This window comes from Prosopis cineraria, unplaced genomic scaffold (genome assembly GCF_029017545.1).
Source record: "Prosopis cineraria cultivar Desert tree isolate PC_DT_omini unplaced genomic scaffold, ASM2901754v1 PC2, whole genome shotgun sequence".
Lineage (NCBI taxonomy): Eukaryota > Viridiplantae > Streptophyta > Magnoliopsida > Fabales > Fabaceae > Prosopis > Prosopis cineraria.
This window is the reverse complement of record NW_026555333.1, coordinates 22,967,869-22,994,194: the sequence shown is the minus strand read 5'-3', so window position 1 is coordinate 22,994,194 and position 26,326 is coordinate 22,967,869. Positions and strand designations below refer to the sequence as shown.

General features: G+C 29.8%; 1 protein-coding gene across 1 annotated transcript in view; it reads right to left on the bottom strand.

Moving 5' to 3' along the window:
• Positions 1-10,688: 10,688 nt before the first annotated feature.
• Positions 10,689-26,326, bottom strand: part of LOC129302647 (pentatricopeptide repeat-containing protein At1g62680, mitochondrial-like) — a 50,324-nt gene continuing 34,686 nt past the window's right edge. Inside the window, exons 2-5 of the mRNA XM_054941556.1 lie at positions 13,322-13,503; positions 12,946-13,165; positions 12,517-12,850; positions 10,689-10,757 (exon numbers count right to left, since the gene is read on the bottom strand). Of these exons, the coding sequence (XP_054797531.1) occupies positions 10,689-10,757; positions 12,517-12,850; positions 12,946-13,165; positions 13,322-13,503 (805 nt within the window). The remainder of the gene's footprint in view (positions 10,758-12,516; positions 12,851-12,945; positions 13,166-13,321; positions 13,504-26,326) is intronic.

Here is a 26,326-nt window from a genome sequence, read left to right as displayed (position 1 = left end):
TCCTTTAATTCCATATATTTATGCTTCCGCTTAGGGTTATGGAGAAAAAAATAACTCCAAAATTGTTTTAATATAAATTCCAGCATAGTGCTTCAATGGTAAGAGAAGGAGAAGAAAAAATAATAGGAGAGAAAAATAAAGAAATAATCCCTACATTAAAAATATAAAGTATTTTTTTAAAAGTTAAATGTTTAAAAATATAAAAAGTGCCCTTAATGAATAAATTATTTTATAATAAAATACCTTATTAAATATGGATAAATATGAAAATATAGCATTAATTTGAAAAGAAAAAAACTACTTTATTAGGAATGAGATTCAGTTAAAAATACCTTATATTTTTTAACAGAGAAAGTACATAGGTTTTTTATTCTCATTTGTGTTTTCTACTTTTTTTTATAACAATACTGTAAAGTAATTTTTTTACAAAAATTTGAAAATAAAAAAGAAAAAAATCTGTTTCAATTATTGTTTTGAAAAAAAATTTTAAATTGTAAAAAAATGATAAAAAATTTTATTTATAAAAATAATTTTTATGAATGAAAACATGATTTTTTTTCCTTTTCTTTAATATTTCCAAAAATAAAATAAGTTTCTTTATTTTTCTGAATTTTAACTTTTTATTTGCAGAACAAATGACACAAAACACATTTTCAAATAATTGTTTTTTGTTTTCCAAAAAAAAATAATCGTTTCGAAAGTAAGTAATCAAATAACCCCCTAATTTTCTATCATTATGCTGGCTAAGCAAGATAAAAATGTAAGAAAGAAAAAAATTCTTAATTTCATACCGATAATAATATCCTTATTATTTGGAAAAAATATTTACTATAATAAATTAATTTTTAACATATTATTGATACAATTCCTATTATATATTACTAATGGAATAAAAATATAATTTAAAATTATTTTATCTCATTTTAAATTTCATTTCTAGAATTATTAGAAATACAATAATATAAAAATTTTAAACTACAACCAAATATGATAAAATTGATAGATGCATGAGGATGGGAAATAGAAAAATATTTGACAATAAATTTGGAGGCAGTGTTTTCTCTCCAAAATCTCCATATTTTTAAGAAAAATTTATGACAAAAAGATGTGGACTCCATTATTCTCTCTCCCTTTTTTTTTCGTTTAATCACGTGAGAGAAAATGCACTTTTCTCCCACTTTTCTCTTCTTCCAATCTAAATAGATGGTCGACAATATTGTCCACATAATGTTTGTTTATTTTGGAACTAGATTCTAACTCCTGTGCAACAAATTAATCTAACTAAAACAATCACAGAATGTTTGAATTGTTATAGAATTTAGATTGGAAAGAGAGAGAAACAAAAGGGAAATAGAGAAAAAAACAAAGAGATAAAGATAGCAAATATGAATATATAATTCTCATTGAAAATTAAAGTCTGCAATTAGGTATTCAAGTGCCTTTTCTTTATAAGAATTATTATCATATGAATATGCGTATATATAATATATATATCCAAATCTATTCAAAACTGACTAATACCAATAATAATATAATTAAATATCAATTCCTACCCAAACCCTATTTAAATCATAAATTATATATAAATCTATTTAAGTAATATAATTCTATTTAAACCCTAACTAAATCTTAATTATTTTTTATTTATTATAGTTACATAACATACCCCTCTCCAAAAAGACACTTGCCCTTAAGGGTCAAGTACATAAAAAATTGTACCAAACTTGATCCCCAAAGCATCTTAATTAAGTTAGCACCAGCAGCAAGGAAGAGACGGAGATATGTGTAACACCCTCTTTTAAAAATATTTTTCTTAAATCATTGGCATCTTCAATTAGACTCTTTTTTTTTAAAAAAATATAAGTATAGAACTTGGTCTAGCAAAGATTGAGTTTTGTACTGAAATATAATAAAAAATTACTTGGTTTGATATGAACTGGGTTCTAAATTGTAGTATGTAAGAAAATATTTTTAAAAGTGTAGTATTTAGATAAATAATTTTTTTTTAGTATAGAAGTCAATTTACCTAATTATGATTGAATAGTAAATGCAAAGTATTTCTTTGCAGATTTTAAATTCAAGGCAAATATGTCATTTCACAAAAAAATTTAAATGCTAAACAATTTTCAAAAAAAACTGCACAATTTTAGTATCACATTTGAAGGTACTTATTTTGTTATTTGCGCATTTCATGATTATTTTTGTCATGCTCATGATTATTTACAATTTCTATGGCCCCCTTTTAGCTATTAGAGTATTATGTAGTTGCTTTAATTTTTGTGTAACCAAACTTCTAAGCCTTGCTTTTTTAGGCTTTATGAAAACAAACTCAAGCGGCACGTTAAAACATGTTTTTGGTTTATCTCTGAAAAATAAAATATTTTAATTTTAAAATTAAATTTAGAATTTAAAATATATATTTATAATTTAAAATTATAAATTATAAACATGATGGGCTAGCCATTAAAACTATTTTTTAATGTCCATGTTTGAAAAATTGAGATGAGAAATTTTTGTATAACTGAACTTCTAAGCTCTGCTTTTTTAGGCTTTATGAAAAAACCTCGAGCGATGCGTTGAAACAAGTTTTTGGTGTCTTTAAAAAATAAAATATTTTAATTTTAAAATTAAATTTAAACTCAAAAATACATGTTTATAATTTTAAAATTAAATTTTTATTTTTTTTTTTAAAAATTATGATTTATTTTTAGAAAAGAATATGTAAATTATAATAAAAATTAATTTTTTAAAAATAAATATTTTTAAAAAAAATAAAAAAGGCTTACAAGACTAGCCTTAAACTCATTAAATTAGTGTGTACTTAATAAAAAAATTAATTTTAGAATAATCAAGCCTATGTGCAAAAGTCCAATAAGACAAGGCCATTATAAGTCCAACTTACTTGTCGACATTTGTAAGATTTATTGGTTGCTCGAAAAAATATAAAAATTCATCATTTTATTACTAATTTTTACTTAATTATAATATTTTTACATTTATTTGAATGTAATATTTTCATTGCCAAAAGTAAAAAGAATGTGATATTTTTAAATTATAATTTTATAATCATATATTAACAAAAAATTTAACTTATGTAGTTTTATTGTAATATAGGTAATATGTTCTGTTAAAAAATGAGAGATTCATATTTTTAGCATGTCCAATGATAATAAATTGTAAAATGTTAATATGAAGAATAATCTAAACAATATTTTATTTTAGTTCCATATATTATGTTTTTGCTCCTCTTATTTTTAGGGGGAAGGGTAGAAAAAGAAAATAACTTCAAAATTGTTTTAATATAAATTTCAACATATTGCTTCAATGACAAGAGCAAAACAAGGAGGGGAAACAAAATATGGAGAACATCGCTTCAAAAAAAAAAAAAAAAAACAAAACAAACGAAATAACCCTTAAATGACATTCACAAACCTCAAGGGATTAGTCTAATACTTATCAACTGTAAAGATACCTTAAAAAACACAAAAAAGAAAAGAAAAAAAAAGAATATGAGAGAAAAGTAAGGAGATAGATGACTTGTTTGATTATGTTTTCTATTTTCAAATTTGTAAAACAACTTTGTAAAGTAATTTTTTAAAAAAGTATGAGAGAAAAGTAAGGAGATAGATGACTTGTTTGATTATGTTTTCTATTTTCAATTTGTAAAACAACTTTGTAAAGTAATTTTTTAAAAAAGTTTTGAAAATATAAAATGAAAAAAAAATCTATTTGATCGTTCTTTTGAAAAACATACATAAAACAGTGAAATAAAGGATGAAAGAATTTTTTTTAAAGTAAAGCAATATATATATATATATAGTAGTCTAATTATAATAAATAAAAGACATAAAAGCTAAAGTATCCATGACATAAAAGAAATATATATATATATATATATAGGTTCTAACTCCCATGCAATGTTTAAAGACCCAAACTGACTCGGATGGTCGGACCAGTTGGACCATCGCTCATTGAAGAAAGCGGGCTGGGTCAACCAATTAACCCGTATTAGCTATTGATTCGGGTTGGATCGTCTGGAATCAAATAGGTTTTATAAACTCAGAAAAGAACCAAAACCCGGAGTGGGTTTGTATGGGTCAATAGTGGGTCAAAAAGAGGGATAAGATTGGTATTTTAAAAGTTAAAAAAACCCTTATCGAGTTCTCACACGGACCACCCAGATCCATTCCAGTCATTAACGCTCGCAAGTTGCAGCTTAGACTTAGAAAGAAATCAGCATCTCAGTCTCAGTTAATCTCGACATCTCACTTCTCTTCTCTGTTCTCTCTTTGTCTTGCATAGTGGGTTCTAGTTAGTCATTGCCCCCTCAAATCTCAGCGGTCTAGGTTCCATTTCTATGGGTCATTGCCATTCAACCAGTCATCCATCTAGGTTCTTTCTTCATCTTCTTCACCATTCAGCCATCTTGAAGTCTTGTGTCTCACCTTCCAAGCCATTTGGGTTTTGCTTTCGGCTTCTTAGTTGATCTTGCCCAGGCATGTAGCTATCAGAGACATCGAGATAGTCAAACAGTGTTAAGCTTAACATCCTTCATCCTTCATCTTCTTCATCGATCGCTGATCGCTCTCTCTCTCTCTCTCTTTCAATCCTGATGAGATTTTCTATCTCCCTCATCTATCTCTTTACCCAATCTAATATAATGCCCATGGTTCTGAATAGCAAATTAACAATGAATGAATACTGATAGATGAACTTTTTTCATTGTCTGAGCTATTTATTGCAAGACAAAGGATTGCTGAATGGATGAAAAGGAATTTGTTTTTTATTGTCTAAGAGTTGTTTATGACAAATAGAGGTTTTATTTTTTTCTAGTGATTATGCCTAAATTCTGATCCATTTGAGAGTCTTCCACTGTGCTGTCTGCTCTGTAATTTATTCATGGACATGGTTATAATTATATTCATATTATCCTGATCCATTTGAGACTCGAGAGTTGTTTATTGACAAAATAGGAAGGCTATATTCATATTTTCTGTCTACTTTTGATTTGTTAATTTACTTGTTTAGGTGTAGAAAATGTCATCATCTAAACATGTATCTATTGTTGCATCTACTCAATCTATTAGAGCTAAATCAGATCCTACATGAGAGCATTGCACTCAAATATAAATAAAAAAAAGTAAGGTGGCAAACCTCGCTTAAAATGCTTGTATTGTGCAAAAAAATTTGCTAGTGGGGGAATTAATAGAATGAAATAGCACCTTGCTAGGAAAAGAGGAGATGCCATTAGTTGTAAAAATGTGCCTCATGATGTTCACTTTCAATTAGAGGAAAATTTGAAAGAGATTGAGGGAAAGAGAACCAAAAAAAAAAAGATAAACCAACAGAAACAGAGGATAGTCTATTTGGGAGGAATGATTCAAATATAGAAGAAATGACTCCTCAAGAAAGGGTGATTGAAGCAAATATTTCAAGTTCTTCTCAATCAAGAAAAAGGAAGGCATCTGAATCTGTAGAGAAGTTCTTTGCCCTAAGGACAACCCCGAGTGCACAACCAGGAATAAGAAGTGTATTTGCAGGTAAAGAAGCTTTGCATAAAGCTGATTTAGCTATTGGTAGGTGGTCATATGATTGTTATATTCCAATAAATGCTGTGAATTCCATTTACTACCAACCTATAGTAGATGCTATTGCTGCTATTGGTCCTAATTATAAAGCCCCAAATTACCATGCCATGAGAAGTAAAAATATTACAAGACATAAAGAAGGAAGTTTAGTTACTCGTTGATGAATGCAGAAGTTTTTGGGTTGAAACTGGTTGTACTATAATGGCGAATGGTTTGCAAGATTAAAGAAATAGGCAGTTAATTAATTTTCTTATTTATTGTCCTAGAGAAATTGTTTTTATCAAATCTGTTGATACCTCAGATATAGTTAAGGATGCTCAAAATCTTTGCAATTTATTCATAGACATGGTTGCATTTGCTAGGGCAAATAATGTTGTTCATCTAGTAATTGATAATGCAGCTAATTATAAAGCTGCTGGGAGATTATTAAATGATAAGCTTCCTTCTATTTTCTAGTCTTCTTATGCTGCCCATTGCTTAAATTTGATTTTTACAGACATAAGTAAGATGGAGATTGTTATTAGTTTAGCAGCACATGCATCTATGTTTCAAAATTCATATATAACCATGCATTTTTATTAGCTTGGTTGAGGAAAAGAGAGGGTTGGGTAGAAATCATTCACCTAAGGGCCACATGATTTGCCATTACTTTCATTACTTTAAAGAGTATCTATAAGCACAAGTATGATATACAAGCCTTGATAACTAGTAAGGCATTTATAAACTCTAGATACTCTAAGGATCGAATGGCTAAGGATGTGATAATGATTGTGTTGGACAATAAATTTTGGAGTGATTGTAAAATTGTTGTTGAAATTGTAAAACTACTCATCCGATTGTTGATAATTGTTGATTTTGATGATAGCCCATCACTTGGGTATGTATATGATGGTATGTAGAGGGCAAGGAAAGCTATGAAGAATACTTTTTTGAAGAAAAAATATTTGTACAAGCCTTACACAAGGATTATTAAGAGAAGGTAGGATTCTCAGCTCTGACAAATTCTTCATATAGCTACTTATGTCTTCAATCTTGCTTTTTTTATGATAAAGAAAACTTTTCTCAAAAGCTAGAGGTTATGTAAGAATATCTTACTGTTATAAATAAAAAAGTCCCTTCTAATAAGACCAAGTTCTTGTAAGAAGGCACACAATATTAGAAAAAGAGTGGTAGCTTTAGTCATCCATTGGCTATTGAATCTATAAAATCAATGCGACCTGGTAAAGTAAATATTTATATATTTATCTTTCATATTTATTATCTCGTAACTTTATTTGTAAAATCTCTTTTAATAACTTTATCTTTAATACAGCAGATGAATGATGGCAATATTTTAGGAGTAGTTGTTTGAATGTTAAAAACTTAGCTATTAAATTGTTAAGTCAAATTGCATCTTTATCAGGTTATAAAAGGAATTGAAGTATCTTTGAAAGAATACATTCCAAGAAAAGGAATAGATTGAAGCATCAATGGTTGAATGATCTTGCATATGTTCATTACAATTTTGGCTTAAAGAATAAGTATATTATTTAAAGCTTTATGTTAATTTGCATTCATAAAGATTGGATAAATGAGTTCATATAGTTTGCTATTGTCATGTGTATCTTAGAGTTGCTAACAAGAGAAAAGCAATTGATCCTATTGATTTTGAAAGTATTGATAAAATTGAGTATTGGGTAATAGAAGAAGATGATCCTTCTTTACTTCATGCTGATGAGATAGAAGGAGATCTCCTTTATGATGAGTAAACACTACCAAAAACTATTATTTTGCAGCAAGAAGAGGAAGGTTTGAATTTTTGAATCTTTTGAGCTTTATTACATGCTATCACTTTTATTATATTGCTCTCAATAATGCTTTAATCTAGTTTGATCACTTTGTTGCATTTGTTTATAAAGATGATCAACAAAGAGTGAATGTAATAGAGCGTGAAGGGATTGATTTAAGATCATTTGGTCAGTAAGATGATGATAGTTACAACACAGATGCTGATACTTTTGAGCCTAATCATGCTTGAATTAATCAAGTGGATTAATAAAGATATGCCAATATCTTTGACAAGTGATGAAATTTTTAGTTATCTTATAATGTTAAGCTTGTGGATTGTAGATTGTTGTACTTATGAATTTGTTGCATTATGTTAATGATTTGACTAGAACATATTATAGTGTTTTTGTTGTGTTAATGACTTGGGTGTTTTGAAAGACTTGTGTGGTGGTGTATTTTTGCTAGCTTGTTATATTAAAGACTTGAGTGGTGCTTTAAATATGTGTGTGTGTGTGTGTGTGTTATTTTTTATTTAATTATTAGGTTACCGGTCCTACCGGTTGAACTCTGAGACCTATGACTTGTTGACATTTTTGGTTCGCTGTTTGATTTGGGTTTTAAAACATTGCTCCTATGCAATAAATTAAACTACCAAAACCAATCACAGAACGTTTGAATCCACCATTGCATGAGGTTTCAAAACTAACACAGCACAAAGGTTACTAAGAAAATGTTAAATGCAAACTAAAAACATCTACTGTTACAGAAGGTATAACATCAACCAAGATGCATACAAGCCCTCAGTGGTCTTCCGTTAATTTTGTGGACAATCACTTTGTATCCTTAAAAGCCCCATCCATGGATTCATAAATACACAACAATTTAGAAACAAAAGAATTAACATAAGGTAGCAAGTATGAAGATAAAAGGACAACATTATGATCATTTTTGCTTGATCATATATAACATATTAAAACAACATATCTCAAGCTTGTGACGGAAACCAATTTTTGCTTGATAATATATAACATAAAAATAGATAACAAGTACAAAGATAAAAGGACTACGTTATGATATTTCAAGATAATTTTCTTTTTAATAAATAAAAAATTAGACATATATAATTCTTTATATACTCCCTATAGATCTCAGGATAATATATTGGTAACTAGTTTATGGATATTTAAAAAAATTAATTGAAAACTCAATCTCTTAAGAAAATTTTATATATTTCTAATTATACTCTAATTTAACACTTTATATAAATGTTTTGATAATGACAATTAAAACTTATCATTTTTAAAAAATTCATAAATAAAGTATAATTAAAAAATAATTATAAAAATTATTCAATATCTTATATTTTGAATGATAAAAGCTTCTACAAGATGTCCTGTTATACTTACCTCTCATCATGAATATGGTTGAATTATTTCCCTTTCACATTTTGATCATTTTGTTTTTATCTTTATTTCTTTATTCTGTTTCATTCCTATCCTTTCTTGCAACCACACAAGCCAGTAAGCTACATGCAAAGCATCTAATGCAATTAATATATTGATAAACAGTCAACGTGGGAGAGTCAAAAATACAGATGACATGTGAAAAGAAGCTAATATATGAATGCTATTCTAATATTAACAATCCTTCTACATTGTATCACTCATCAATGTGTCATGTATGATTCATTTTCTACATAGAGTTTCTAGCTAAAAGCATATATTCGATTAGCCTTCCAAAGTGGAGGAATATAATGAAAAGGTACATGGATGAATATAATGACAATTCATAAAGTAGGAAGAACAAAACAAAGTGATATATGAAAGTAAATTCAAAGAAATCAGTTACTATGTAATGAAAAAGTACATGGAGAAGGAAAACAGAGTAAATGAATAATTCTTTATGGGCAACAACTCTTTGGTACCATCTATCTACTAAACTGTGTGGTTATGTAACTGATAAGATTCATATCGGAGCTAAAACAATGAGATCTCACCTATGAGATGAAGGTAGGACATGAGTTTTGTTATTGTAGTTATCATTTAATATACACAGACCTGTATATAAGCCCTATACTTTGTCAGTCCATAAAGTTCAAGATCTCTCAAATTCTTGACTTGCTAAGAGCTTTGATCTTGAAACCATATGAACCTTCTTGACTCACCAATAGCCGTATCTAACTTTAAAACCCATCGACACTGGCAAAAAATAATATAATGTTAATGCATAACAACTCATGCAATCACAGTTTTGCCATCCAAGAACTTAGGTACTTGATTTAGTTCCCAAGGAAGAACAAAAAATGGAATATAACCATTGAACTCATGAAAAAATAAAAAGTATAAATTCACAGCAATCAATTTATAGCCATTTAAGAACTCTAGCAAATGATATAGTTCCAAAGGTAGAATAAAGAAAGGAATGTAGCCTTTAATGTAATATCACCAGGTTGAGTCAAGATATAGTTTATCACATCCAGCCATAGAATGCTTCAAGTTTGTTATGAACAGTGTTCAGCAGTAAATTTTCAAAAGAAACGAATATCCTCATATATGGTCCAGAATAACCCTAACTTAATGATGAATGTTCAAAGTATTTACTTTATTCACAATCTCAAACAATTTACAATACAAACGTGAAGAAATGGTGTAAACTTGTTTCAAAGCCAGCATCATGTCTGTAACCCTCGTTATTGAGGGAAGAAAAATCAAGAGACAGATAACGAAATGGAAATTGAAATTTGAAATTTAAAATTTGAACTTGAAAGCCAAAACAAAAGAAATGCCCAAAACAGAACCAAAACTCACGTGAAGCCTGTAAAGCAATGAGAAGGTTTAGTATAGGGAGCATAAAAAACCATGTTCAGAGCACTCAAGACATATAATCATCGGATAAATAAAGCAAACTCCCAAGCTGTAAAGCAAGCCATGACACTAACATAAGCGATCAATGTTCATTACTACTGTGTTCCAAGCCTAAACTTAACTTTGTAAATGGCTCAGATGGAGGAGTTTTAGGGGATACAAGCCACAAAAAATGTGTATAGAGGGGGAAAAAATCAAACAGGGTCAATCAATACACCAAACTAGGCCAACCACTCATTTAAATTAAACAACACCTTGAAAGAAAATAACAACGAAAAGAAAAAGGGACAAAAGAAACAGGGCCAAATTTTCTACTAATTAAAAACACCTTGAAAAGCAAAAAGAAAAAAAGAAAAAAGAAAGAGACAAGAAGACCAATATACTTTAGATTTTCTTGAAAATATCAAATAAAGTGCTATTTCATACATGGGCAAAAAATTTAAGAGAGAAATTATGAGTCATGAGAGCATTATGTCCTCAAAGCGTTGAGCATAACAATCTCACATACAAAGACAATTACTTCACTCCAAGAAGACTCCTACAAGAAAAAGAAATGTAGAATTTTGGAGACCATCAGCATGATAGCTTGCACAAAAACACAAACCCATGTCCAATATAATAGCACCGTTCTTCTAAAATCTCACATTATGCACCATATTGATAAATAGAATGACTTAAAGCATTCACATGGAATAGCTCAAAGTTCTAGATACATCAACTATAGCGCATAAGAATTGAGGATGAAACTCAAGCAAACAAATGTCCAAGAAGTTACACCTATATGATTTAGTGGTATACCTGTTCTATCTGACAAGAAAACTATATTACCCCTAATTTAGATGAGTACACATGAGAAAAAACTAGTGAAGAGAAGAAAAATACCCAGCAGGCAACTACTAACTACAAGACCATAAATGGTAAGCAAATTTAGACTATGTCTGTAAATGATTAAAGAGAAGACAATGAAAAACATGATTTTGTCCACAAGGGTGGAAGCTTCCATAACTTGGCTAAACAATTTAAAGGCATATTACAGAAGCACATAAAATTAAATAGATTAAAGTCTTGTCATTACTTACTTATGATAGCAAAATAAGCTAATGGATACACTAAAGGTTTGTTGTCAAGTTCTTTAAGTATTTCAACAATGCTCATACTCCCGTGTTCCTAGGAAGTTCAGTCATTCTTCATCTAATTTAGAAAAATGTCATTGTCATATTTCTAAAAGAATAATAATTTCAGATGACAACATTTAAAGAAACATCACCTTAGCTATAGTTAACATTAATAAAAAAACAAAGGCATGAGTGACAACAATTGAGATACACTAAAAAGTTGTTAAATCAAATTAGTAATTAATAGTAAAGGAAGAAGGAAAAAAGTCATGTAAAGCCAAAGAAAAACTGACGACTAGAAGCCACAAACAATCAAAATTATATATATATATATATATATATCAAACATAAGATTTAAACAAAACATGGGCAATTGAAGTCAACCATTATATAGGCCACAAAATTTACAACAAATTTGTTAAATATTACAATAAATTTCATCATGAATATGAATATCAACTATCAACAATTAAATAGCTGTGGAGAAAACTTGCTAACCTTCTTTTATTGCTATAGGAGACCTTTAGTGAGCATTTTATCCAGAAGATCCTTTGCTTTATCAATCTCACCCTTTCCTAAAAGGTGGTCTAATAATTGCATCAAAGGTTATAAAATTAGGCGGGCATTCATTCTCTTTTATGTTATAAAGTAAGGCCTTTGCCTCATTAAACAAACCTGCTTTACAAAGTCCACTGATCATTGTAGCATATGCTTGGACATCCAAAGGATGGCTATTAACCAAAAGATATTGAAAAATCTACTATGCTTCCTTTAATCTACTACCCTTGCACAAACCATCAAGAAGTATGGTATACGTGCATGTATCAGAATGAATTCTTTAGTCAACCATTTTCTTAAATAACGTAATTACTTAATTGAGATGATGACTTTTGCACAATCCATCTAACAAGATATTACAAAATATTATATCTAGAACATGACTATTAGCTTGCATTTCATAAATAATATTCTGCACAAATAACATTTTCCCTGATTTGCACAAACTGTCAACAAGAGAGTTATAGGTGACAATATTGGGAAACAAATTATTGCGCTTCATTTCTTTAAAGAGATTAAAGGCATAATTTACCTTCTTGATTTTACAAAATACATTAATAAAAATATTATAACTAATAATATAAGGAACGAAGCCACTCTTGACCACCCTATTGAACAATTCACTTGACTACCAACATTATGAATCAAATAGTACCCATCCATTAAAGAGCCGTAAGTAACTTCATCAAGTTTCGCACCCTTCTTTATCATCATGCCAACAATAGCTTTAGCTTTGGTGAGGCATCTTCCCTTACAAAATGCCCCAACCAATATATTAAAAGTATGAATATTAGGGTTGATGCCTTTAAGTTTCATTTGCTTAAACAACTTTGCAACCTTTAGCCAGTTATCTATGGAACAAAAACCATGTATTAGACAACAGTTGTAGGTCACAGCATTTAGAGACATTCCCAAATTAATCATTTCATGAAATAAATCACGAGCTTCTGTTATGAACCTTTCCTTGCAAAAACCACAATAATTGTATTACACATAACTAAATTAAGCTTAACTTGCCCTTTTGCCATCTTTTAGAGTAATTTGATCGCGCACCTTGTTTTCCTTGTTTTGCATAGCTTGTTGATGAGTGTACCATAACTAACTCTGTCTAACTGAAACCCTTTTTCTATAAGATCATCATGAAAATCTAAGGCCTTCCCAACGTCATTATTAATGCAAAGGCCCTTCAAGAGTGTATTCAAAGTAATCGTATCAGGCTGACACCCTACCTTAAGAATCTTCCCTAGGGCAAAGAAAGATAAAGTCATTCGACCTACATGACAGTAACAATTAATCAAGATGGTTAGTATAATCAAACATGGCATGAATCCCTTATATTCGGCTTGTGCGAAAAGGGAGATAGCAGTAGGAAAATGTTTCATCCATGTAATAGATCTTAAAATCTTATTAATTTGGACTATAGAGGGACGGGGATTCCTATGAAGAAAAGCATGGAAAGAAGCGACAAACTCTTCAGTGTTGCGAGGATTTGAGCTATAGGAACCAAAGCTGAAGTTAGTAGCAAGGGCAAAAGGGAGGGAATGCAGGAATGAAAATGTAGACGATGTCAAAAGCAAAGGAAATTTACAGAAGGCATACCATGAAGCAGGTCTGCACAACATCTATGAGAATTAGGTGTTATCATTATAGCTTTCACCGATAGAAGAGTTGTTGTACGGCATGTGCTTTCGCTATTGATCGGAAGAGTATATACAAGACAACTCGCAAAAAGACCACACAAATTGGTAAGATGAGGTACTTGCATAATGTGCCTCGCAAATTCAAGAATGGCTTCGGGAGGGTTTTCTGTGAGAAGTATCGTTTTTTTAGGTTTTTACCGTGGGGGAAGTGCTTTGACAATTGGTACGGGAGCAAAACCAAAAAAATACCATGAAATCATGATAATTGTAGTATAGTCCATCCTTGGACTTGCTTGGCATTTTATTTTATTGTTTAATTTGTGAAATAATATATTTACCCTTAATTTTATCTTAAAATGAAAAATAATGCTTTCACAAAAAAGTGAAAAATAATGGTTAAAATATTTAGTAATTACCTTTTTTTAATACAAGTCCAATAGAAAAGCCATGCAAAGAAATAAAAATCAAATTATGTATAAAAATATAAAGTTTTTATAATTAGGTTGGTGACTATTTTGTTTGTGTTATTAAATAAAACAAAAGAAAATGACAAATTTTCGCTACCATTTATGTTTATCAATGCAACTACTAAAAATCAAATACTAATTACAATTGAAAATGATTTTTTTGCTTTGGGAAAATGTTTACAATTGAATAAAAAATAACAAAGAGAGAATGACAAAAAAATTTCAAAATGACCAATTAATTCATGTTAAGTCTCAAGTACCAAACTCTAGAAATTTACAATTCAGTCTCTCAATTTTGCAACTTCATTGTAATGAATTTGTAACTTGTTTTTCAAATTTTAACATAGTTAAAGAATAAAAAAAATTATTTTCTATGCTAAAATTTCAAATACAAGTTATAAATTCATTATAACAAAATTATAAAATTGAGAGATTGAGTTGAAAATTCTTAAAATTTAACACTTGAAATCCAACCTGAATTAATTGATCCTTTTAAGACTTTTCTATCATTCTCCCAATAACAAATGCCTTTGTGCAAAAAAAATTTTTGTCAAGTCCAATAAAAAAAAAGTAACTACTTTAGTTATTCTATTAACTAAAATAGAAAAAAATGACAAGTTTCTTTCTTTTATTTTTGTTTATGAGTCAAGTATGTAAATGCCCCAAGAGGGGGGTAAATTAGGCTAATTAAAAATAATAAAAGTTTGTAGTAACAATCAAAGTAATGAAGGAACGAAATCACCAATTATAAAGAGGTAAAAAAGCAGAGGTTGACACGAGTGATTTATCTTGATTCGACTCCTACCACTTGAGTCAAGAACCTCTTGAGATTTTTAACCATACTACCAAGATTAATCTAGGCTCTTGATTGTCTCAGGACATCAACAGACTTCACAATAAGTTTGAAACTATCACCCTTACAAAGGTAATAATAAATTCCCTTAAACTCCCTGAGCTTAAGTTCCTTTGTTTTGAAGATGAAAAATAAGGGTAAATAGAGTAAGTTCAAGAATGAACTACTCTTGCTTTAAACTTTCTCTAAGAGTAGATATATAATTAATAAAGCTCTCAAATAATAAATGACACACAAAAAGTGGGCAAACTTTAATGCTTAAGTAACCACAGAATTTTTCTCGTTAGCTCATGTTGTTTTTCTTTCTTTTTTTTTTAGATTTCATAAATGAGTCTCTTTATAATTGAGAATCATAAATGATCTATTATACTCATAAATTTTTTCATTGAAGGTTGATTGTAATCTGTTTCCTTCTTTCCTTTGTGTTTTCCTTCTTCTCTAGTGGATGAGGCAATGCAACAGTACTTTACTACAGAGAGTTCCTCTTTTGCACAGTAACAACTACTAACATTTAATGCTTTTGTCAAAAGTGGATAAAGCTTATACATTATAGTATAACAATAAACAAACACAGTGAATTAAGGAAAGGTAAGTAAAATGAATCACTTCAAGGAAACAACTGTGTTTAAATATCATTTAGGAAGGATTTAGTGACAGCACAATTAGTTACAAATGAAAAGATAGATTGAGAGAGGAGTTTCAGTGAGATTAAAAAAAATGTCATGAAAAATAGAGCATGAAAAAGCAATATAGTACCGATGTTATAGAGTCCCAACACTGGTGCTAATGTAATGAAAGAGGTTTGATAGACAAGCTTAGCACCAGTGTTACTCAAATAGCATTGGTGTTGTTGATCATCTTAAAAGGCAAAAATTTTTAACAATATTGATTGAATAAAGGATATTTTTGAAAAAGATAACTTAGCACCAGTGTTAAAATAAAATAACATCGAAGCTACATGTTCAAATAGAAGTCCTCATAATAGAATAGAAGAGGCAGTACCGGTGCTTTACAATTAGTACCGGTCTTACATATAATGCTCTCAATTTAGTATAGGTGCTATTAAAAAACACAAGTGTTGTCTTAACTTAAACAAGACAGATATTATATAAACAGTACGAGTGCAAAGAATAATGTTCAAAGGATAGAGAATCAATTGCACAGGTTTAAAGGGATAACATCAGTGTTAGAACAAGTAGGATTGATGTTATATGGAGCATGAACAAAGAGAAAAGTAGAAACAATTCAAGTACTACTAGTGCTAAGGCTTCAGTACTAGTGCTAAGGACACTTAGAAACAATTTTAGAACAAGATTACGTTAAGCACATAGAAAATAGTTAAGTCAAATACTTAACTAATAAAGAGATAATAGGACATAAGAACTTCTGTTACACGAATAAGTTGACACTTAGTTTAGATTAGTGTTAAGCCAATCAACTTTGGTTAAAATTAAATAACCTATAGCACACAAAACTTCTCTTTATTTTTGCAATCATCAAAACTAGAGTTCAACAAAGTATGTCTATTAAAAATCATTTTATATTTATAATTGAGAAATGACTACTTTTTTTGCGAAAATGTTTATAATTTAATAGTAAATAACAAGTATTTCTTTGCAAATTTTAAATTGAAGGCAAATGTGTCATTTCACAAAAAATTTAAATGCTAGACAACTTCCTAAAAACTACACAATTTATTGTCACATTTCAAGATGTTCTATTATTTGTGTATTTCAAGATTATTTTGTCATGATCCTAATTATTTACAATTTCTATGGCTTCCTTGTCGCTATTGGAGTAATGTATAGTTACTTTAATTTAAACAAGACTGTATGATTAGAGTCAAGAATGTGAATCAAACTTGATGAGCTAGCCATTTAAAGTCATTTTTTTAAGGTTCGTGTATGAAAAATCAAGAAATTTTTGTCCAATCAAACTTCTAAGCTCTACCTTTTTAGGCCTTGCAAAAACAAGTTTGAGTGGCACATTGAAACTCGTTTTTGTTTTATCACTATAAAATAAAATATTTTTAATTTTAAAATTAAATTTAGACTTTTGAATGTATGTTTATAATTTAAAATTAAAATTTATATTATTTATTTTTAATTTTTTGACATTGTAATTTATATTTAAAAAATGCGTAATATTATAATGTAAGAATTAATTAGTGTCAGACTTAAAAAAAAAAACAATCAATTTTGAGATAACCTCACATATGGGCAAGAGTCCAATAGGGCAAGGCCCATATAGGCTCAACTTATCTATTTCCCAACTCTATGGATGATTTATTGGTTGTTCAAAAAATATGAAAATTCAAAATTCCATCATTTTTATTACTAATTTTTATTTAATTATAATATTTTTACATATATTTGAATGTAATATTTTCCAATAAAAATTATTTTTATAATATTATATTAACATAAAATTTTAACTTATGGAGAAATAGAGAGAGCATTGTTTAGGAGAAAATAACCCCTTAAATGTGAAAGGAAGCCGCTGAATGTTGTTCTAATATTAGGAATCCTTCTACCAATTTTTTGCGTTGACTGTATTCTTCCTCTTTTTTAATATATTTTTATACTAAATTTTAAAATTATTATATAATAGATAGAAATAAAAAGATTATAAGGCATAATGATATGGTGGGTATGGGACCCACAATGAAAAAAAGAATGATTAATTTGGAACAAATACTACAAAATATTTTTTAAACCATAATATAAAACCTTTTTTAAAAAGTCTTAGTTGATTTAAAATGGAGGGTATTGAATAAGTTTTATAATTATATAGATAAGTTTGCTTTAAAAATTGTAAGAAATTTTATTACTTATCTTTGCATTTATCTATATTAAAAATTGTAGTCTTCTACTCATTTTTATAATTGAACTCGTTAAAATCTTCTCTCCTCTCTATTCCTTTATATAACAACTAAAAGTTGATGGATGGGCGTAAAATCTAGTTGAATAACAAAATAACAAGTGCCTCTATGTAAAAATTTTTTTAGTCAATTCCAACAAAAAAGTAGTAACTACTTTAGTTAGGTTATTAACTACAATAGAAAAGAAGATGATAAGTTTTTGTCTTTCATTTTTATTTGAATCAAGTGTAACTATTAAAAATCATTTACTAGTTGCAACTGAGAAATGATTATTTTCTTAGGACAAATAATTTTTATAACAAAAAGTTTAGGTAAGTTAGGTTCAGGGGCTCACTAAGGGCACTGTGTAATATCCTGAGTTTTCAACTTAATAAATTTGAGTGTTTAAGAAGGACATATGAGTCAAAAATAGTGATTTAGGAATTAATAATGTTTTGGGACTCTAACAAGATTTTTGGACCTTTGGATAGCTTTGGAAATAAGGTAAGATGCTGTATGGATCAATCGAGCTCAAGAGGGTGGCCAAAATAGCATATGGTATTTGTTGTGCCATGTGCCGTGGTGCATGCATCATGCACCATGGCACACAACCAGTTCTTGAAAAAAATCAAAAGCGAGCTACGTCTGATTTCTGAGGAAGAAAAGAAGAGAAACAATGGAGACGATAGAGGGAGAGCTCGTGGGTCTTAGGGTTAGATCTTGGGAGCTATTTGGAGGCATTTTAAGCAAGATTCATCTTTGGGTAAGCTTTCTCTCCCTTTTTCTCTTCTCATTTTGGCAAAATTTTTAAGTTTTGGGCAAACTAGGATTAATTTCATGTTTTCCTTGGGTTTTGATCAAACCTATTGGCTTAGTTAAGGTCTTAGGGAGTTAAATCAAGCTTTTAAATCTAGAATTATGGGTTTTATAGTGATTTAAAATTTTTAGTTAGGGTTTGGATGAACTCTAAGTAAAATTTAGGAGTTTTGAAACAATGTGGATAAAGGATTGGTGTTATTAGTATGTTTGCATATTAAATAGAATTAATAAAATGTATTGGAAGTGTTGAAGGTGCTAAAATAGAATTTGGTTATAGTAGGTACCCAAAATTGAATAATTTAGGGGTTTAATTAGAGTGACAATTGACAATTATCACTTAATTGTGTAGATTATATATATTGCTCAAGTGTTGTTACATGAGTAGACCTTATGGAGTAAATATTAGACTATGGTAACCTTGTTTGTGACAAAAGGGTTGAGGTAACTAAATAATTCACTCTATTTAATTAAGTGCCTAACCATTTATGAGTAAATATATAACCTTGCATATTTGTGTTTTAAAAGTGTTGCATATTGCTAAGTATTTTCATTGTGCATGAGAAATGATTGTTAAAATGATGAATTTATGAAAGTTTCCTTATATGAGTAATTTATAGGTTGGGTGTAAATATGGAATTTATAAGAAGAGTGAGTATGATCATGATAGAAGGTAGGAGTTCACTCGTAGGAAGAAGTCATAGAAGACTATATGGCATTTATTTTCTTAATGCCTAATAAGGTGCGGTGTTGGAAATTATCTCCTTTGTGCCCAGGTGGGATATAGTGTTGGAGATTTACACTCCTTAGCATTAGTATGATACAGTGTTGGAGTAAAGACATCCTGATTGTGTGTGATAGGGAAAAACCATGGTCTAAAAGTGGGCAGAATGCCTTTAGTAGGGTGATTCTATCATTGAAGGTGCGCTCAAGGCTAATATGTGTGATGTCTGGTCTAATAAAGCCTTTAGTTTCAATTGGGGTGATATAGAGGCTTGAATGGTAGAATGATCATACTAGAGTATGGAAGTGACAAACATTTATGGAAATACTTTTATTTGGAGGTGTAATGTATCTTTGCATATATAAGCATTACTTGTTTATAATTGTACATATTAATTGATAGTTGTGAATTATTCTATTATTGAGATGTTTATCTCATTCTGTGGTTATATTTTGTTAGTGAGGGCTTCATTAAGAGCAATGAAAAGGAAGGGACTATTAAGGATTGAAAAGCTTTAGTTTGTATAGCTTTTACCCTTTTTATTTTGGTATTGTAACAAATAACTTATACAACTCATGCCAACTTAGGATCATGTATTGTTTTGAGGTCACTTGCATGAGAATTGTTGTGTAAAAGTAGGTATCTTAACCTAGAGTGTTGTATCTGTGATGAAATAGTTGTGAGAGGTTGAGATGCCAGTATAAGTAATGTTTTTTTGTTGGAATGGCCATGGAAATGCTTAAATGTAATATGTCATTGACCCTTAAATGCATTGTAAAATTAGGGTTTTAGTGGCCAATTTATGAATGGACTGTTATTGTTATGATATGATTGTTTTATTAGATTGTATACAGTCTATTTGAGTTAGTTCAAGTGGTTTCAAGGCAAATAGTACTAATTGTGGATTTTGGATATTCTTGTATGTGTTTTGAATTGAACATGGACCAAATTGTGTCTGGATGTTCAACTTTTAAATAGTTAAGTATTTGGTTATGAGACTGGTGCCAATAGTTAGAGTGCTCGAAGAGCTACATGTGGATATTTGAATAACTTAAATTAAATGTCAAATGGCAAAATAGTACACTCCAAAAGTTAGCCAAAAGAGCTATCATAACAGTAAAATTGTGATGACAACAAGAGTGTGGCGTGGCACACCTACCTTACACCATGGTGTACTATATAAAGAGGGACATAGTCCCTTTATGCTATCCGCTGGATGGGGCATTTTTTTAAAAAAATTCCAGAATTCCCATTTATTGCTAAGTATGGCAATTGATTTCTATGTTTTTACTATCTTGTTTAACTTGTTTTAAATCATGGTTTGAGCTCAGACATTCTTTCAAAAGGGGTTTTCAATAGAGGAGATTAATCAAACTCATCTTGTGCTTATTCCTAATAATGATTACCTTGAGACTTTGAAAGACTTAGACCAATATCCCTTTGTAATGTTAACTACAAGATTATCTCTAAAGTAATTGTGAATAGGTTAAAACCCGTCATGAACAAAGTAGTGGGGCCTTATTAATGCAATTTTATCCCAGGATTCCAAAGTAGTGATAATATAATTGTTTCCCAAGAAGTGATTCATTCAATGAAAAATATGTGAAAGAAGAGAGGGTGTATAGTGATAAAAGTTAATTTAAAGAAAGCATATGACAGGGTGGAATAGTCTTTTGTTAAAGACACATTATGAAACTTAGGTATTAAAGGTGAGTTGTGTCGAGTTATTCTCTCATGTATATATAGTCTCCTTACTTTTGGATATTGTGGAATGAAGAAGCTATTGAATCGTTCAAATCCTCTTGTGTTTTGTGGTAAGGTAATCCTATGTCACCTTACTTGTTTACCTTATGAATGGAAAGGTTAAATCACCTAATGATTGATGCTGTTGGTGAGGGGAGATCGTAACCAATTAGATTAAACAAAGGAAGACTGAAGCTCTCACATCTTTTCTTTAGTAATGACCTAATATTATTTTCAGAAGCTTCTTCATATTAGATTGAGGTAATTAGTGAATGCATGGATACTTTTTGTCTACATTCAGGTCAGAAAATGAACAAATATAAAACTAAGATGTGTTGCTCAAGAAATGTTCATTTCAATCATGCCCTTGAATTAAGCAAGAAACTTCAAGTAGGGTGCACAGGAGACTTAGGGAAATATCTAAGAATTCCATTGATTCACAACAAGGCTTCTTAAAGTTTATTTTCTTGATTCTTGACAAAGTAAGGAATAGAATGTTAGGCTAGAAGAAAAATTTCCTTAATTTAGCTGGTAGATCTATGCTTGTTAATTTGTGATCACTATTTTACCAAGCTATTATATGTATACTATGTTGTTGCCTAAGAAACTCTTGGGGGAATTGGAGAAGTCTTGTTAAAGATTCCTGTAGGGTTCTAGTAAAGATAAATAGAACCTACATCTTTTGTCTTAGGATGTGGTGATGAAGGATAAGAAAAATGAGGGATTGGGACTTAAATATCTAGAGAAATAGAACAAAGCCTTTATTTTCAAGTTATGTTGGAAAATGCTGAACAATGAAGATTCTTTATGGATTAAAGTTTTGAAATCAAAATACAAGTATGGAATTGGTGTGGTGCCAACTATTAGTAGGAAAAAAAAAATCATCCTTGACTAGGAAGAGCATTGTGAAATCTTAGGATAAATTTTTAGAAGGAGTTGGAAGACGAGTTTGAAATGGACATAGTACAAATTTTTGGTTCGACAACTAGGCTTCTTGTGGAGCCCCATTAGCAAAGTGTGTACTAATATCTCCTTTAATGTTAACAAGAATGTTATGGACTTCATTGACCCTAGGGGTTATTGGGATATTTTAATGAAGAGATGGCTGTTGATCGCTCTCGCAAGTGTACAAAATCATAGTAATAAATTATCTAGAGTATTTCAAGTGTCAAACCCACAGGAAAGTTACACTTTTACTAATTTAAATAATTAATAGTTCAAGAAAATAGATAAAATGGATAATTTTAATGAAAATATAAATAATAAAAATAAATTAAGAAAATGATGATGGTGAAAACGTAATCACTTGAAGCGTTGGGGATTAAGATTCACCGTATAGGTTGCTAGTTTTTACCTTTTGAGTTGACTCTAATCAATTACAATGACAACTATTCTTAAAGTGTCCAAATGTTCTCTCAAATTATTAGTCCCTTTTTAATTAATATTGAATTTGTTTTTAGGATACTTAAGCAAATAATTAAACAGTGAAGCAATAGTTCAAGTCATCATAAATTTTTAAAACTATCTCTAGCCTAGTTATTTATATTTATTTCTTTAGCTTTAAGTTCTCTCTTCACCTTCCAGTCCATTAAAATTACACATAGATTTGTTTAAATGGTGGCTAGTCATTAAATCAATATAAAGAACAAAAGAAATAAATATAATTGGCAAAAGCAAAAATATTCATAAATATAAATATAAAGAGTCAAAATAAAGAAAAAAAACTTGCTTCCCAGTTGAGCTACATCTCTATCATAACTGGGTAATTTAGAAATATATAATAAAATCAAATAACACTATTTTAAAATTCTCAATCATAAAAAATGATTACAGAGAAAATTAAGGAGTAGAAAAGAAATAATTGTGATTTGTAAAACTCCTCAACGATCTTACTTTTAGCCTTCAAAATGCTTCTATGAGCTCCAAATATCTTAGAGAGAATTCTTGATGTACTCAAATAAGTGATTGGATGCCTCCCCTTTTAATGAAGGAGACTATTTATAATTACATTGAAAGCTTCTTCTCTTATTTCTTCTTGATGTGTGACTTTAATGTTTGGGTGTAATTCAATCACGTGCAATATATCTCCTTGAATCTTTTACCTCTCTTTCCACACACATACATGTGAGATTTGCTTCCTTGAATGTGCGTGAGATTTTACAACCACTGTTCCTTCTCTCTCTCTCCCCACACACACACACACACACACACATATCTTTTCAATCTTCCCTTTAATTTGTTTTATTATTTTTTTCCTGCAAAATATAAAAAGAAAAATATGAATATATTTTGTATTAAAATTCCTTTTTATCTTATAATTAAACGATGAGAGGAAAATATATAAATATCAATTGAATAGATATGAAATCTTGATAAATATAATCAAATCTAAACCAAAATTTATGCCTATTTAATTATAAAATATACACTTATCTCATTATCCCACACTTAGCTTGTTGCTTGTCCTTAAGCAAATACTTCTGCATTTAGTCTCATTCCTTCTATAAGCGTATCAAATGTAGGACCTTTGCTCAAAACACTATTAAAACTTAACTGTATAAGCAACCTACTGAGCTTCAATGTGAGAGAGAAAGCCAATAATTTTGCCAGTACCAGCACAAGGATTGAATTTAGTTTTGATTGAGTACTTACTTGTAAAATGAATTTGTCTATACCCTTGGACCTTGCTTGTTTCTTTTTTTTTTTTGAGTTAGTGTAATGGGGTCACCATTCTTTGCTATTCATGAATTACTTTTCTTCCTCAGATAATTCTTAGGTTCTTTTGACGTGAACCCTCATATTGGTGATATAAGGGCTCGGTTACTCAAACTTTAGGGAACTTTGTTAGCACACTGTTGACATTTACTAAGTTGTTTGATGCGAAGGTTGACATTGGTGATGAAGGTCCTCAATTACTAGGCTTAGTTGGCATCAATGAAGTGGATACTCGGCAACTTTATGTTTTTTTTCATTTTTTATAAGACCATTCTCCTTTTTAACTACTTTGCAAAGTGTTAACTTTTCAAGCATAGACAAGAATAAATATGACAGATATTTCGTGCATTAAGTATATTTTTGATAAACTCCCATGGGATATTAGTAGCCTTAAATTCTTTCTCAAATACATAGTTGCCCTCAATAGTTATACAACTAAATAAAATAGTGCAAAGAAAAAGCAAAAATTCCAACAAATTTCAAAATTTTTGGGAATAAGACCAATTACGGCATGTAAATTACTAAAGAAATTGCAACAGCATAAAAAATTAAAACTTATCATGATATACCCTCCCTTACACTTAAATTCCACATTGTCTTCAATGTTTGTAGAAAAGAAAATAGATAAAGGAACTAAAACTCCCTTGATTTAATTTGCTTTGATGTGATTTTAATAACCTTTAAGACCTTTTCAGTATTATGATCCTACAATTCATCTTATAAAGGGTCTTAGTGATCAAATAAAATTTTATGAGAATAATAGATGGTAAAAATAATAAAAAAATTAAAATAACAAAGAAAAGGAAATAAAAACAAAATTAGTTTGACTCCCAACAAGCGCTACATTTAGTGTCTATAGCTAGACATTGTTGCAAAATCAAGAGATGCCTTCTGAGTATGGTATGAATCCTTGTTCTTCTGAATTCAAAGATGCCTTCCTATCCTAATTAACATTCATTCTCCCCTTAGAGAGTGTTTTTGCTAATGAATAAGGGACTTTCTAATTTGGCTCCAATATATGATTACAAAAACTTTTGCAAGGACTAGTAGGCAGATCATTAGGATGCCTTTGTAGCTCCCTTCCTTCTTCATTACTAATTTCCTCCTCTTTTTTTTCTAAAGAATATAAGGGAGGGTCCTTTGGATGTTTAAAGAATCTAAGGGAGGGTCCTTTAAATGTTTCTTCTCTTCCTATGTCACTGGTATACTGCATAAAGATTTCTCAAAAATAAGGAGGTTAGTAGATTTAGTAAATTTAAATATCTCTTTGTCCTCACCTACTTTGAATATTAATTTTCCCTTAGGCACATTAATTAAGGCACCCTCAATGGCTAAAGATGGTATTCCTAATATAAATGAGACATTCCAATGATCGTTAATGTCTAAAATAATAAAATTTGCAAGAATATAAAATTTACCAACTTTTACTATGACACCTTCAATTACACTATGTGGATATCTGAGTGATCTATCTACGAGTTGAAGAGTCACATTGATCGACTTGATATTTATTATACTAGGTTTACTGCATAAAGAATAAGGTATTAAGTTAACACTCGCACCCAAATACATAAACAATTTTCAATAATATTAAATCTAATATCACAAAGAATAGTAAAACTCCCTGGATCTTTCAATTTGGGTGGTAGCTTTTTTTTGTATAATCGCACTACACTCTTCTATAAGTGTAACTATGCCATATTCTTCTAACCTTTTCTTGTTTGAAACCAACTCCTTAATGTATTTGGCATAAGCAGGCATTTTTTCCAATGCCTTTATAAAGGGAATATTAATTTGCATTTTCTTGAACATCTTAATGAATTTTTGGAAGCCTAAATTTGGATCTTTTTTCTGAAGGCACTTAGGGTATGGAACAGGGGGCATATAAGGTTTGACTTTAGAGGGAAAATGGCCACTTTAAGTTGCACTATTAACCTTAGGTGCCTCGATTACCTCATCATCTTTATCATTTTTTATTCTCTTATTGTTTTAGATATCTGTTTAGCCCCACTATTAACCTCTTGAAGTTCTTTATCATTCTGTAAGGTGACTGCCATGACTTGCTTTTGTGGATTGACTTCAGTATTGCTTGGAAGTTTATTTTGACTCTTTCCAGTAATTAAGCTAGCTAAATTACTTAGTTTAGTCTCCATATTCCTTAAAGAATTACCTATTTAAGATTCCATATTCTTCACAAAAGCTTGAGTTGAAGCAACTACTTCTTTAAGTTAGTCAATCTCTTGATTAATGCTCTTCATGCTATTCACTTGGTAAGTTTTCATTTGAGCCAAAGATTCCTCTAACTTTATTGTATGATCCTCAATTGTGTTTCTTTGTTGTTGGAAGCCTGGCTGTGCTTGTGACCCTTGAGCAGAAGAATTCGTCCAAGAGAAATTTGGATGATTTCCCCATCTAGGGTTATATGTGTTGGAGTATAGGTTATTCCTAGGGTTAACTCAATCAGTACTAGCTACCATATAATTAACCTCATCTACATAGTCACCATTATAACCTGTATGAAGAGAACTATTAGTAGAAGAAGAATAGGAATTAACAGAACTAAAATTTTTCAATAGTAAATTTAAACTCTTTGTTAAATCCCGTAGTTCATGCAAG